Source organism: Phyllobates terribilis, unplaced genomic scaffold (genome assembly GCF_046119375.1).
Source record: "Phyllobates terribilis strain yellow unplaced genomic scaffold, ASM4611937v1 Scaffold_5__5_contigs__length_657084704, whole genome shotgun sequence".
Taxonomy (NCBI): Eukaryota; Metazoa; Chordata; class Amphibia; order Anura; family Dendrobatidae; genus Phyllobates; species Phyllobates terribilis.
The window spans coordinates 399,395,120-399,410,233 of NW_027362765.1; the positions used below are offsets into that span (position 1 = coordinate 399,395,120).

At 41.6% G+C, this 15,114-nt stretch overlaps 1 protein-coding gene across 1 annotated transcript in view; it reads left to right on the forward strand.

Moving 5' to 3' along the window:
* DOCK1 (dedicator of cytokinesis 1) overlaps nucleotides 1–15,114 on the forward strand; it is a 412,678-nt gene that overhangs the window by 253,005 nt on the left and 144,559 nt on the right. The window contains exons 28-29 of the mRNA XM_073685060.1: nucleotides 5,685–5,786; nucleotides 6,941–7,035. Coding sequence (XP_073541161.1) covers nucleotides 5,685–5,786; nucleotides 6,941–7,035 — 197 coding nt within the window. The remainder of the gene's footprint in view (nucleotides 1–5,684; nucleotides 5,787–6,940; nucleotides 7,036–15,114) is intronic.

Here is a 15,114-nt window from a genome sequence, read left to right on the forward strand (position 1 = left end):
GGTAATGGTGGCATTAACGATTTTAAATTGTAAATGTTTAATGCCACCATTAAAGTGAATCTGTCAGTAGGATCAACCCTTTTAAGCCGTCTATATGGGCATGTAGGTCATGGAAATCGGAATAAAATGATACCTTGATATCTGTGATCCGATGTCTTATTCCAGAGACATGAACATTTTTCTTAATATGCAAATGAGCTGTTAAGATCTATAGGTGGGGCATACAGTTAGGTCCATATATATTTGGACAGAGACAACATTTTTCTAATTTTGGTTCTAGACATTACCACAATGAATTTTAAACAAAACAATTCAGATGCAGTTGAAGTTCAGACTTTCAGCTTTCATTTGAGGGTATCCACATTAAAATTGGATGAAGGGTTTAGGAGTTTCAGCTCCTTAACATGTGCCACCCTGTTTTTAAAGGGACCAAAAGTAATTGGACAATTGACTCCAAGGCTATTTCATGGACAGGTGTGGGCAATCCCTTCGTTATGTCATTCTCAATTAAGCAGATAAAAGGCCTGGAGTTGATCTGAGGTGTGGTGCTTGCATTTGGAAGGTTTTGCTGTGAAGTAAACATGTGGTCAAAGGAGCTCTCCATGCAGGTGAAACAAGCCATCCTTAAGCTGCAAAAACAGAAAAAACCCATCCGAGAAATTGCTACAATATTAGGGTGGCAAAATATACAGTTTGGTACATCCTGAGAAAGAAAGAAAGAAAGCACTGGTGAACTCATCAATGCAAAAAGACCTGGGCGCCCACGGAAGACAACAGTGGTGGATGATCGCAGAATAATCTCCATGGTGAAGAGAAACCCCTTCACAACAGCCAACCAAGTGAACAACACTCTCCAGGAGGTAGGCGTATCAACATCCAAATCTACCATAAAGAGAAGACTGCATGAAAGTAAATACAGAGGGTTCACTGCACGGTGCAAGCCACTCATAAGCATCAAGAATAAAAAGGCTAGACTGGACTTTGCTAAAAAACATTTTAAAAAGCCAGCACAGTTCTGGAAGAACATTCTTTGGACAGATGAAACCAAGATCAACCTCTACCAGAATGATGGAAAGAGAAAAGTATGGCAAAGGCGTGGTACAGCTCATGATCCAAAGCATACCACATCATCTGAAAAACACGGCGGAGGCAGTGTGATGGCTTGGGCATGCATGGCTGCCAGTGGCACTGGGTCACTAGTGTTTATTGATGATGTGACACAGGACAGAAGCAGCCGCATTAATTCTGATGTATTCAGAGCCATACTGTGTGCTCAGATCCAGACAAATGCAGCCAAACTGATTGGTCGTTGTTTCATACTACAGATGGACAATGACCCAAAACATAAAGCCAAAGCAACCCAGGAGTTTATTAAAGCAAAAAAGTGGAATATTTTTGAATGGCCAAGTCAGTCACCTGATCTCAACCCAATTGAGCATGCATTTCACTTGTTAAAGACTAAACTTCAGACAGAAAGGCCCACAAACAAACAGCAACTGAAAACCACTGCAGTGAAGGCCTTGCAGAGCATCAAAAAGGAGGAAACCCAGCGTCTGGTGATGTCCATGAGTTCAAGACTTCAGGCAGTCATTGCCAACAAAGGGTTTTCAACCAAGTACTAGAAATGAACATTTTATTTTCAATTATTTAATCTGTCCAATTAATTTTGGTCCCTTTAAAAACAGGGTGGCACATGTTAAGGAGCTGAAACTCCTAAACCCTTCATCCAATTTTAATGTGGATACCCTCAAATGAAAGCTGAAAGTCTGAACTTCAACTGCACCTGAATTGTTTTGTTTAAAATTCATTGTGGTAATGTCTAGAACCAAAATTGGAAAAATGTTGTCTCTGTCCATATATATATGGACCTAAGTGTAGATCTCCCTGAGAATCTGCCTCCAGAGCTTATTATAAATGAAAGGAGGCGTTACCAGTGTGAGACATGTAATGACTGACAGTCTGCTCTCCTGATTTATATATCTCCCACTGGCAACGCCCCTTTTATTTAAACTAAGCTCTGGATGCAAATTCTTTGGGAGATCTATTTCCGGCCCATAGATCTTAACAGCTCATTTACATATTCAGAAAAATGTCGATTTCTCAGGATTAAAACATCAGATCGCAGACATCAAGGTATCATTTTATTCAACTTCCTATGACCTATATACCCACACAGGCGGCTTAGGAAATTGGCTGGAAACATGGACATTAAAGAAAATTAATCTCTTCCTTCCATCATCAGCTTTAAAGGGTGTTGTCCAGGTAAAAGGTGCTTGTTACCTGGGGAGCAAAGTCTATAAAAGTAAAAAAAGATATCCGCCGTCACTGGACGCGATGACTTCGTCATTCAACCAACCATGCTACCGCTGTGGCTTGTGCGGTCGAGTGACTTTAATAATCAAGGAGGCATCCGGTGATGCATATTTCAAGTTACCAGAGCGACGCAGTTTTTTACAAGCCACAGCACTTCAGTGGCTCTAGTGAAGATATTGCTAATGGACAAATGACTGAATGGATTGGAATGTACTGGATTCAGGAGGCTGACAACAAGTCAGTACCATTTTATTTTGTTGTTTTTACAGGTTCCAACCCCCAGGTAACAAGCACCCTTTGTGATGACAACCACTTTTAAGCATTCTGATTAATGTACATACATTTTTATGAGGGTTGTAATTTTATTTAATGATGCAAATAAAAGTTTGCCTTTTACAGCCACTAGAGGGAGCTCAGAAGCTTACTTCTTACAGTTGTATTACTGCTTTCAGTATATAACCAGTATTCAGTTAAATATTAAGTTCCCCCTAGTGGTGGCTGCAGGTAGTAAAATGTCATCTTTTTAAAACTATGCATATGGAGTGGAGTTGGTGCTCTGAATCAGAGAAATGGCGCTGTAAACAATATAACAATACATTAAGAATTTTATCTGTTTTAGAAAAACAGTTTTTCTCTCATCCAAAAAAAGTGGGATCGGAGTGTGTGGGATCGGAGTGTGTGGGATCGGAGTGTAAAAAAGTTTCTACATTCAGTCTGTTTGTGAAAATCGGAACTTGCTCAGATGTCATTCAACTGCAGTCAGATTTTTTTTTCTGCTGACCCATAGACTTGAATGGCCGAGTGCAATCCGATTATCGGATGCAAGTTGTGCATGCAGCAATTTTTTTTTCCCTCGGTCCGAGGAAAAAATTGGACATGTGCACAGCCTCATTGAATAACATGGGGACTGTTAAAACAACGGATAGCACTCATATGATTTTTACTGTTGTCTGCATTATCATAGGGAAAATGGGCCTGAACCTGCATAATGGAGCTTTACTATAAGTCAACTATAATATAATTTACAGCAATGCAGCCTGCGATATAACATTAGCGATCTGCACTGGTTCTGGTCCTGTAGAATTATCAAGCACTGATTTCACAGACTTTTTGTATTACGGGATACTGGATGGAAGGATTTCCATAAATGGCAATATTACATAAATCTGGAAACTCCCTTGATCCAGGATCCCAACAGTCCAGCAGTAAGCTCCTCTCGCCTGACTGTCCGTCCCCTGTCTATAATGTGCAGCGATATATTACAATCTGCAGTCCTGTAATGAAATATGTGATCACCGGAGACCTGTTGCCTGGGATTTTCTCTGTGTGTGGCTTCCGGTCCATTGCTTTCCAGTACAGCTGAACATCATCACCCCCTTTGAATAATCACTCAGCACCTGCATTGTATTTCTCACGCTGCTGCTGCGAGCTGATAGACACCCGTATATTAACACTGCGTACACGTCTTAAGCAACCACTCCTTCAGCGTGTAATTCAGATTGATGGCTCGCTGGCGGAAAATGCACGGAAGTTTTGTTAAAATTACTTAAAATGCCGCTCAGCCCATGATACGGCAGAATAATAGCTTTGATTCCAATCTACGATGCACCGGCCGGGGGAGAGTACTTGAGCATAATGTCCCTTCAAATTCTGTGAAAAGCCTGTTAGCAGAAATGGGTTTTTATGCTTCTGGGGACCCAAATTGCATGCATACGGAATGATTTCTGCACCGGCTTCAGATGTATTTTGCAGTTTTGTCTTAACCTTTCTAACATATTTTGATTGATGATTATAGCAATCAGACATGACTTGAAACACAGGCTAATGCTTTTTTACCAGGAGTGACTATGGGGAAAAAAAAAGAATAAAAAAATACAGTAAATGTGTTTATTAGACTCCGGCGTTAATGCAGCCACCTCAGCGTGCAAAACCCAGCTTTTTGTTTGGCTCATGATGAAGATGAATGTTCTTCCTTATCTCCCCCGTAAAACACGGATTTGCTATAAATTGCCTATGTCACTGTTCATAATGCTTTTAATAAGTAAACCAATATCTTGGTGTCCATTTGAAATACACTCGACAGTAAAGGAGCAGGAAACATTAAAGTATCATCGTTTCTTCCTCCACTTCCACATTTTTTTTTTTTTTTTAATTTCTTTATTTTAGGACGGTTGCATCAAGAATTATATCAATTTTTATTGTCCTCCTGTATGACATTATAAATCGGGAGACAAATCCTCCCGACAAAGTTTCCCTTTTGTTTTAAAATAGTTCTCCATCTAATCTGAAAAAAAAAATCTGATTATTAATGCAGCTTGAGATAATTCATGGTATGAAACGTAGAGCAAATGAGGTTGCGGAAAGGATTGATGGCTCTCAAACCTGGGGTTTTCTTGGCTCTTAATCAGAATTTAAAAAAAAAAATAATAATCTTTTGAGAACAACTTTTTATCTTCAGGAGCGCACCTCTCCCCTCACTCCCAGCTTTCTCCTTGCAGGAAGGGGGAGCCTTGTGCTCCTGAATGATCGACCTGAACTGTGCGCTCTCCTATGCTGTAAGCAGAGTATCAGAGGAGCATACAGACACCTAAGCTGACCTGGATCCAGTGATACAGCTGCGCTTACAAGCTCTAAAGCAAAGAGCTTTCAAGCACGCACGCTAGGCAATCAGCCGCTTCTGATAGACTGCAGAGGTGGCTGGTAAACTAGAACACTGAAAATCCTTCCATCCTTAAGAACGAATGGGATATTTTATAAGCGATAAATTGAAAAGTTGCTTTTTTTTTACCAGCACTTTGCAATTTTACCTATTTATGATGATGAGGAGAAAACCTCTTTTGAGCAGAGAAAGTCTTTAAAAATTAAAAAGAGCTGTCATCATTCCTCCTGACACATTTGTTTTGGTTATCTCTAACAATTCTGGAGACTCTTTTCTTATAACTTTGTTTAGTACTAATCTCTGCTATTTTCCCTGAATATTTGTCAACTGGGTGTGACCCTTCCTTTTCCCGGGTAAAACCTCCCTCCCTCTGTTAATCTGATAATAGAGACCTATTGAAAGCGGCTATGAATAAATGTAATTTCCGAAACCCATCAGATGTTTGCACATTTGTGTATTTTTTACTATTCATTTATGAAGTATATTAGATCGTTTTTAGAAGGAAGACGGAGTGCAATCTCAGTGTTCAAAGCAGGGTTCCCGCTAAGCTGCACTATTTGGGAAGGAAACGGTTAAAGCAAAATACTAATAGCGGATAGTGGACAACGCCTCTCATATATATATGAATAATACATCTTTTTTATTCCGTATATTTTAGTTTTCTCTATAAAAGTATAAGTTGGATTGTGTAATTTATTTTTTTTTCTTTAAGGGAAATTTTGTTGCCTCCATGACGGCCATATTGAGGCAAATGGAAGATTACCACTATGGCCACCTTATCAAGACCTTTGGGAAGATGAGGACTGATGTTGTGGTGAGTTTTTGTAGTTTTTAGGTCATGTTCCCAAGTAAATTAAATGCTATGTTTTTTTGTCTTTTTTGTTACTGAGTTGGGCAGAAAATCTGCTGCATTTAACAGTTCAATTAAAGAGGAGATGACTTCTCAAACCCACTGTGCGTTGAGAAATGTTGTGGAACTTGTGCTTCTTCTTTTACCTAAACGGAAAATCTGGAAAAAGTGCCTTGTTGCCAAGACCGGGCCATTTACCCCTGTTACTGTCCAGGCACATTTTGTTTTTTGTACAGTACAGACCAAAAGTACTGTATATGCAATGTAAAGAGGGGAATTTTTTTCTTTTTTCTCATTCCAATATTAAAATATTTTTTCTACTTTTTTGTGCTGCGTAATTTTTATGTTATTTTCATATTATTTTTTTTGCCACTATCCGGTGATATCAGTAGTAAAATAAAGGAAATTTTTGTTTTTATCACATTTTTTATATTAATTCAAAGGACCTTTTTAAATTTTGTCTCTCGTTCAATAACAATTATTTTTATATATTAGACACAGGTTGTTTTTTTTTTGTTTTTTTTAAATGGTAGCAGAGCTACAAACAGCGATTTTTGAGGATTGGCAGTAACTATTTTAAAACATTTTTTTTTTTATCATTTTTTTCGTATAAAATACACAAACACACACACTTGCTATATACACATATAAACACACACATAAAAATATAAGAGAATACATTTTTTCCCAGATTTCCCCTGTAACTGGGGTTAGTAAATTGGCCTCAGTTACAGGGGAAAAATTCAACTGCCTGGCTGCGTAGCCTAGTTGACTAGGTCTCCTGTGAACCAACAGATCCTTCTCCCTCCCTATACCTAGCAATCACATGACTGCTTGGTCCAGAGTAGGAAATTCTGTCAGCACTTCCTATCTGCAGAATAGACAGCATTTTGTTTAGCGCTATGTATACAGAAAGTGTAGCGCAGTGTGTACAACGAGCCGCCTTCTCTATGGGGAGTCTGGCTGTGTCTGACAGCCGCTTGCCCGCACCTGCAGCTGCTCTGCTATTCTATGATGTTGCAGAGTATAGCCAAGACCGCCTGGAAGGTTGTCTGTATGGCCCGGAGGTAGTCAAGTACTAAAACATTTTTGCCTTTTGTTTTTTTTATCTTTCTTAGGACTTTCTTATGGAAACCTTTATCATGTTTAAGAACCTCATCGGGAAGAACGTGTATCCATCAGACTGGATTATCATGAACATGATGCAAAACAAGTGAGTACAGACCCCAAAAGCGGATCGTAACTTCATCCATCATGTAGTCATACGACCTGTATGTATGTAGAATAGGGCTGTAGGGATTAATTAAGAAGTTTGTTATAAATATTAATTCCTGTATACTGATAAGTTCGGCATTGTTCCACTATACTTTTGATCTACTGGCAGCAAATGGAGATCTTAAAAATAATGAGTTAATAAAGTCTAATAAAGTTTCTACCGTACAAGAAATTAGGGCAATATTTTGAAGACCGTGTAGATGGGGAAAATTCTTGTATTTTGGAACGGCAGGCATCTCTACAGTGTGTGGGTTTTTTTTTTTTGCTCATCTTCATATTTTGTTTGTAACGTGAGAATAATTTCCGCCCACCTGTCACCGCGAACTACAGCTGCTTGCTTTCCTGTTCCAGCTCAGCGTAACCCCTAATGAGTTTAGTAGTTCAGCCTTCCTGATAGTCGCTGTGCTTGAACACTGGCAGATGGCTTTAACTATACAGCAGGTACATCCTGAGAACAATTGAGGACGATATTTTGGGGATTTTTGAGAATTTTTTTTTCTTGAGTCACTGTATGTACACTTAGGTGTATGTATGCTGTCTACTGAGGGCTCATGCACAGAATATTGTCACAAATAATTTGGGGATTCGTGGCAGCTCTGGTTAAATGTAGTTTATTCCTTTTGGTCCAGCAAGGGTTAATCTTAGTCTCTGGCTGGCAACTTTTTTTAGGATGGTCAGCTGATGTTGGTTGGTGCCACTCCCAGCTCCCTTTAAATAGCCACATGATCCATCAGCTGACCGCTGGTTATTGTTCATTCTATGCTGACTTCTTTGAAGTAGCCAGTCTCTGGAGAAGCTGTGGTGTTCTTTGCAGTTGCAGCGGTGAAGTTTCTTGTTGGAGAGCTAAGTGTATTTTGTGTTATTATCGTTCCATTGTTTGTCTTACCTTCTTCCTGTTGTCCTATTATAGTGGTGAGACTAGTGTCTCGCTGGCCTGTGCACTAGCCAGGTTAAGTCCAGGACCAGCGGGGGCTTAGGCACGTGAGGAGAAGGACCCATCTAGGCACGATAGGGGAGCTTAGGGACCGACATAGGTTGGTGCCAGGAGGTGTCCCTTCCCTCGTTCCCTACCGCTAAGGCCCTCCTTCCCCCTATATCATCCCTTTGCATGCATGGTTTGGGCCGTCTGCTGGGCATCTCCTTGTCATTCCGTGACAAATATATTGCACAGTTCTGGTTGGGGAGACCGTGCAGCAGGGCCCTGGGATGGGAGGCTTTGCTGTGCAGCACGGGGCAGGGAACCTTTGTGGCGGGGCCCTGGGCAAGGTAGCCTGTGTGGCGGGTCCCAGAGCAAGGAAATGAAAAAGGAAGAAGCCAGCTCACCATAATAGCATATTTTTTCTGGAGAAGTTTCACTGCTAGGGACTGAAACAACCATAGTATCGTCGAAAAGGATCCGGCTCATTGTATAAAATCTTCAACTTTATTGGTATAGTTATTAAAACATTGTTACATCAGTACTGTCCGTCAGCGGGGACACCAACACATTTCTGGTGCGTACTGCACTGGTATATTTACTCATCTTGAGTAACTATACCAATAAAGCTGAACAATTTATCCATTGAGCTGGATGCTTTCCTACAAAAGGGAGCAAGGTGATAGAGCAGTGTATGGTGGGACCCTGGCCGAGGGATCAGTGTGCGGTGGGACCTTTGGCGAGGGATCAGTGTGCGTCGTGGCCCTGGGTGAGGGAGCAGTGTACAGTAGGACCCTGAGCGAGGGAGCAGTGTGCGACGGGACTCTGGGCCAGGGAGCAGTATTTGTCCTGGCCCTGGGCGAGGGAGCAGTGTATGGTAGAACCCTGGTCGAGGGAGCAGTGTATGGTAGAACCCTGGTCGAGGGAGCAGTGTATGATAGGATCCTGGGTGAGGGAACAGTGTATGGTAGAACCCTGGGCGAGGGAGCATTGTATGATAGGATCCTGGGTGAGGGAGCAGTGTATGATAGGATCCTGGGTGAGGGAACAGTGTATGGTAGAACCCTGGGCGAGGGAGCATTGTATGATAGGATCCTGGGTGAGGGAGCAGTGTATGGTAGAACCTTGGGCGAGGGAGCAGTGTATGATAGGATCCTGGGTGAAGAAGCAGTGTATGATAGCATCCTGGGTGAGGGAGCAGTGTGCCTCCTGGCCGACGGGCGAGGGAGCAATGAGCGTCTGGGACCCAGGGCAAGGGGATTAGTGTGCGGCGGGGCCCTGGGCGAGGGAGCAATATGCGGCTAGGACCCAGGGCAAAGGGGATCAGTGTGCTTCGTGGCCCTGGGTGAGGGAGCAGTGTACAGTAGGACCCTGGGCGAGGGAGCAGTGTGCGGTGGGGCCCTGAGCCAGGGAGCTGTATATTTTAGGACCCCGGGTGAGGGAGCAGTGTACAGCAGGACCCTTGGCGAGGGAGCAGTACGTGGCAGAGCCCTTGGCGAGGGAGCAGTGCGCGGTGGAACCCTGGGCGAGGGAGTAGTGTGCGGTGGGTCCCTTGTGGAGGAAGCCTGGGCACAAAAGCCATACAGCTCCTTACCAAAGAGCCATGCATCCTTTGTGACCTGCCGTACAGATTCCGTGAGGTGCTATATGAAAAAAAAAAAAAAAAAAAAAGGATTCTCCTCTTAAATCTGAACACTTTGCTCTTTAACCTTGTCTGACCACATTAAAAATCCAATCCATGGGGTCCGCAAATTGATCAACCCATGCAATGTTTTTTGATCAGTGCAAATTTTCTGTAATTGTCCGTAGTGAGGATAATGGCTTGGTGTCCCTAGCACGGATATATGTATGCACAAGTGTAAAACGACTGCACACGACCGGCTCATTCTACATGCACTGGTTGACAATAAGATTTATGGTGGCTTTTCTGCACCAGTAAACACCTTTTTATAGGATTGTTTTTTCTTATGCACCAAGCATTATTAAGTGGTCCTCTTCTCAATAGCACATCAGCAAAGATAAGGGATGCATCTGAAGAATAATGTACTGATAAGCAGTTTCTACAGATTTCATATTTTATTATGTTAATTTTAGGAGGGAAAAAAAATCTATTTTATTTATTCCTGCAAACTGTGCACATAACTATATACCGTCACCCCCTCCCCTATTTTGTTTGATGTTTTATTTATTCCGCTTCCCAATTAAAATTGTACAATGTTGCCAAGACCTTAATTGCACTGCTCTCCAGAATGTAATATAGGTTAGGATTTAGCTTGTATGCTGCAAAATACATAACCTTGATGTCTCATGCGCCATTCTATCTGTGCCAAGGTGATATATGCATTGCTGAAGGACGCTGCATACATTACCATGGCATAGAGAGAGGTAGATAGATATATATGTACTCTTGTGTGTCAGTCACGCTGTGCAGTTCAGAATAATGAAGGCACAAGTTATCATTGAAGATCAGCAATTTGGTCATTTTTTTTTCCTAAATAATGATCATTAAAGAGGATGTAAATAATAAAATACAGCATTAGAATATGGTTGCCAGAATAAACCCTCAGTTTGCATACCGAGCACTATCAATATCTTGATTGACAGCACTCAAATGAGCGCTTTACCTGCACACTGACACTGCAAAAACCCGCCACTGCTCAGTGTCAATGTGCTCACTCATCGCTGGTTCCTGTCTGCAGTACAATGCTGAGCAGCCGCCGCAGACAGGAGCCAGCGATGAGAAAGCACACTAACACTGCAGTATCCCAGCTGTGCAACGCTCAAAGGCGTCCGCGTGCTGTGTTATCACTGGCTCCTGCCTGTCATAGCTCTTTACTGGAGTGCATACACTGTGTGAGCGGCGGATGTCTGGGCTCCTGCTTTGTGCAGTGTGCGCTCTCATCTCTGGCTCTAACAAAACCACTAAAAACTACACTAAATGTCTGATTTTTTTTATAGAGACAAGTCGCCTACATATATGTATGATTTGCATTTTTGTCCTTTTAGTAGTTATGCACACCTTAACACAGATTTTTGTTTTTCTTTGCTTCTTAAATGCAAAGTTTAAGCAACTTTCAAAATTGTTTTTAGTAAAAATGTAGTACCAATTTGGTGCTGCAGTGGGTCTGCAAATCCTTTTGTCCAGCAGAGTGCGCTGTAAAAAAGATACGAGTTTGTCAGAGTTTCTACACCATACAGTTCTCTCTGCACTCCACTCTCTTCTCTCCCTGTTAGAGATAGCAGGAGTGAGGAGATTGTACTCAGATAAGCAGTGGAGAGAGGGGAAAATGTCTAAAGTTTTATACAACCCCTGGCAAAAATTTTGGAATCACCGGGCTCGGAGGGTGTTCATTCAGTTCTTGAAAAAAAGCAGATCACAGACATGGCACAAAACTAAAGTCATTTCAAATGGCAACTTTAGGGCTTTAAGAAACACTACAAGAAATCAAGATTAAAAATGTGGTACTCAGTAAGGGTAATTTTTTTCAGACCAAGCAGAGGGAAAAAATTATGGAATCACTCAATTCTGAGGAAAAAATTATGAAATCACCCTGTAAATTTTCATTTCCAAAACTGACGCCTGCATCAAATTATATCTGCTCGTTAGTCTGCATCTAAAAAGGAGTGATCACACCTTGGAGAGCTGTTGCACCAAGTGGACTGACATGAATCATGGCTCCAACACGAGAGATGTCAATTGAAACAAAGGAGAGGATTATCAAACTCTTAAAAGAAGGTAAATCATCACGCAATGTTGCAAAAGATGTTGGTGGTTTACAGTCAGCTGTGTCTAAAATCTGGACCAAATACAAACAACATGGGAAGGTTGTTAAAGGCAAACATACTGGTAGACCAAGGAAGACATCAAAGCGTCAAGACCGGAAACTTAAAGCAATATGTCTCCAAAACAGGAAATGCACAACAAAACAAACGAGGAACGAATGGGAGGAAACTGGAGTCAATGTCTGTGACCGAACTGTAAGAAACCGCCTAAAGGAAATGGGATTTACATACAGAAAAGCTAAACATAAGCCATCATTAACACCTAAACAGGAAAAAACAAGGTTACAATGGGCTAAGGAAAAGCAATCGTGGACTGTGGATGACTGGATGAAAGTCATATTCAGTGATGAATTGCGAATCTGCATTGGGCAAGGTGATGATGCTGGAACTTTTGTTTGGTGCCGTTCCAATGAGATTTATAAAGATGACTGCATGAAGAGAACATGCAAATTTCCACAGTCATTGATGATATGGGGCTGCATGTCAGGTAAAGGCACTGGGGAGATGGCTGGCATTACATCTTCAATAAATGCCCAAGTTTACATTGATATTTTGCACAGTTTTCTTATCCCATCAATTGAAAGGATGTTTGGGGATGATGACATCATTTTTCAAGATGATAATGCATCCTGCCATAGAGCAACAACTGTGAAAACATTCCTTGAAAGAAGACACATAAGGTCAATGTCATGGCCTGCAAATAGTCCGGATCTCAATCCAATTGAAAATCTTTGGTGAAAGTTGAAGAAAATGGTCCATGACAAGGCTCCAACCTGCAAAGCTGATCTGGCAACAGCAATCAGAGAAAGTTGGAGCCAGATTGATGAAGAGTACTGTTTGTCACTCATTAAGTCCATGCCTCAGAGACTGCAAGCTGTTATTAAAGCCAGAGGTGGTGCAACAAAATACTACTGATGTATTGGAGTGTTCTTTTGTGTGTTTGTTTTTCATGATTCCATAATTTTTTTTCCCTCTGCTTGGTCTGAAAAAAATTACCCTTACTGAGTACCACATTTTTAATCTTGATTTCTTGTAGTGTTTCTTAAAGCCCTAAAGTTGCCATTTGAAATGACTTTAGTTTTGTGCCATGTCTGTGATCTGCTTTTTTTCAACAACATTAAACAACTGAATGAACATCCTCCGAGCCCGGTGATTCCATAATTTTTGCCAGGGGTTGTAGAAAGCAGAGAAAACCAGCTTATAGACAAGGGGAAAAATATACGAAGAGGAAATAAGTACAGGATACAAGCTGTGCTGCAATATGAGCAGTGAAGAGAAGAGCACCCCGGATACAAACAGCGCTCACATCCAGCCTATATTACTGGTAGAGACGCAGACCCCACATCCAGCCTATATTACTGGGAGAGACACAGACCCCACATCCAACCTATATTACTGGGAGAGACACAGACCCCACATCCAGCCTAGATTACTGGGAGAGACACAGACCCCACATCCAGACTAGATTACTTTAATGTGCACATATACTTCAGATTAATTTATGCTGAACCGAGTAATTTCTGCAAGACCAACCATACATCCAGTTGTCCCAATTCTTTCCCCAAAGCATGTGTACAGACTCATAGACATGGTATGCAATCATACACCGCTCTGGATATACACTCATACAGTAGCACAGCACTGTTAGTTCCTGAGCAACGAACTTGTCACAAATGAATGGAACTCTTGATGGGGGGGGGGTCTCTGTACCCAGACCCATTCCCTATCATATGTTTGAAAATCATAATAACTGTAGGTACCCCTTAGGCTAAGGCTACTGCGCTTGTGACGTTGCCAAAGTTCACTTTGTAGCAGCTATATTGCAGCGCAACACAAGTGAACTTTTTGCAACTTGCTTGCTGCAGTTGCTGACCATGAAGATACCGTGACAAGCAAAAAGCAATTCAATGTGACTCCATTCACTTCTATTGTGCTGCGTTGTAGCATTGACACACGACAAACTTTGTGACCACGTGACAGGTGTCGTAGCCAAAGTTGCCATATAGCCCTAACTAGTGATGGGCAAGCATGCTCTGCATTGCTTGATACTCGATCGATTATCATCGGGCTGCTCGATTGAGTAGCAAGCAGTGCCAAGTATCGCGTGTTGCTCGAGTGCTCGGATCCCCGTAAGTGAATTATCTGAGCCGGGCGCAGAGAGAGAGATTTCCTTACTCCAGAAAAATGTCAGAGTTCGCCATTTACTTCCATTATGCTCGCTACTCGACTAGACGTGCTCGATGCCGGTAACTAGGACGCCAGCATTTCAGTGTTCGATCAACACTAGCCCTTACCTTTAGCTGCTGCTCGATTCTTAGTCCCCTCTCCCTGTTGAGAACACATACATGATCTGCGCTTAGTTGGAAGGGGGTGGACATCTTTCGGCAGAATTAGCATTCAGTCTTGGCTGTTTTAGGCTCACGACTACCTTCATACTTGGAAGTTTCCAAAGCTTTAGAGAAGGACTTAGCTACTTGCAGATGATTTGATGTATTTCAGGCTTTTAGTGAAGCCTAAGATCGTGCTGGGACTTCCTCCTGGTAGAGGGAGAGGGAGCTGCATTAGTCCATGTCTTCTCTTGTAGCGATCGTAGAGACCACACATTAAAGTATTGGTATTCCCGAAAACACTGGTAGGTACTGGTCCCTAATCTGGTATCTGTTATATGTAACAATTATGTTATTTGTGTTCTGTGCTATGTACGTTCATTACTTACATACAGATTAGAATTTATCTTGTGTTTTTTTTTGTGTTTTTTTTTATACTTTTCTCGCTCTTTTGCTCCACGCACAATAAACTTTCAGACTTCAGGTAACTTGAGAACAAATCGCTGCAGTCATACGATGGCAGCTTGCGCCTCGCAGAGTCATGTTAATGAATATTGATGCCATGTTTGTTGTCATACATCATTAACAAAAATAGTTTTTGAAGAAAAGCATATTTCCTCAGCTTCGACGATGGAAGTGATTTATGAGGCTGATCTCAAAGTTTCCTTCTCGCAGTACTAATTACAATGCTTGGAAGAAAATAGGATATTTTGGTTAAGATAAGGGACGGTTACTGTAAATTTAGGTTTTGGAAACTTTTACTTTGTCGTGTAAAATCCTATCAGTTTTATATATTTAACATTTTGCTGTATTTTCTCTACAATTGCCGGGGAAAATTCTACCTTTGCTTTACACGTTCATTTGCCTTGCACACTAGTGAAATATATTTACAGGGATCATCCCATCAGGACTTAACTTTTTATGTAATTACTTACTAATGCTCACTTATATAGTGCCATCGTATTCCGCAGCGCTTTACAGACATCGTCAT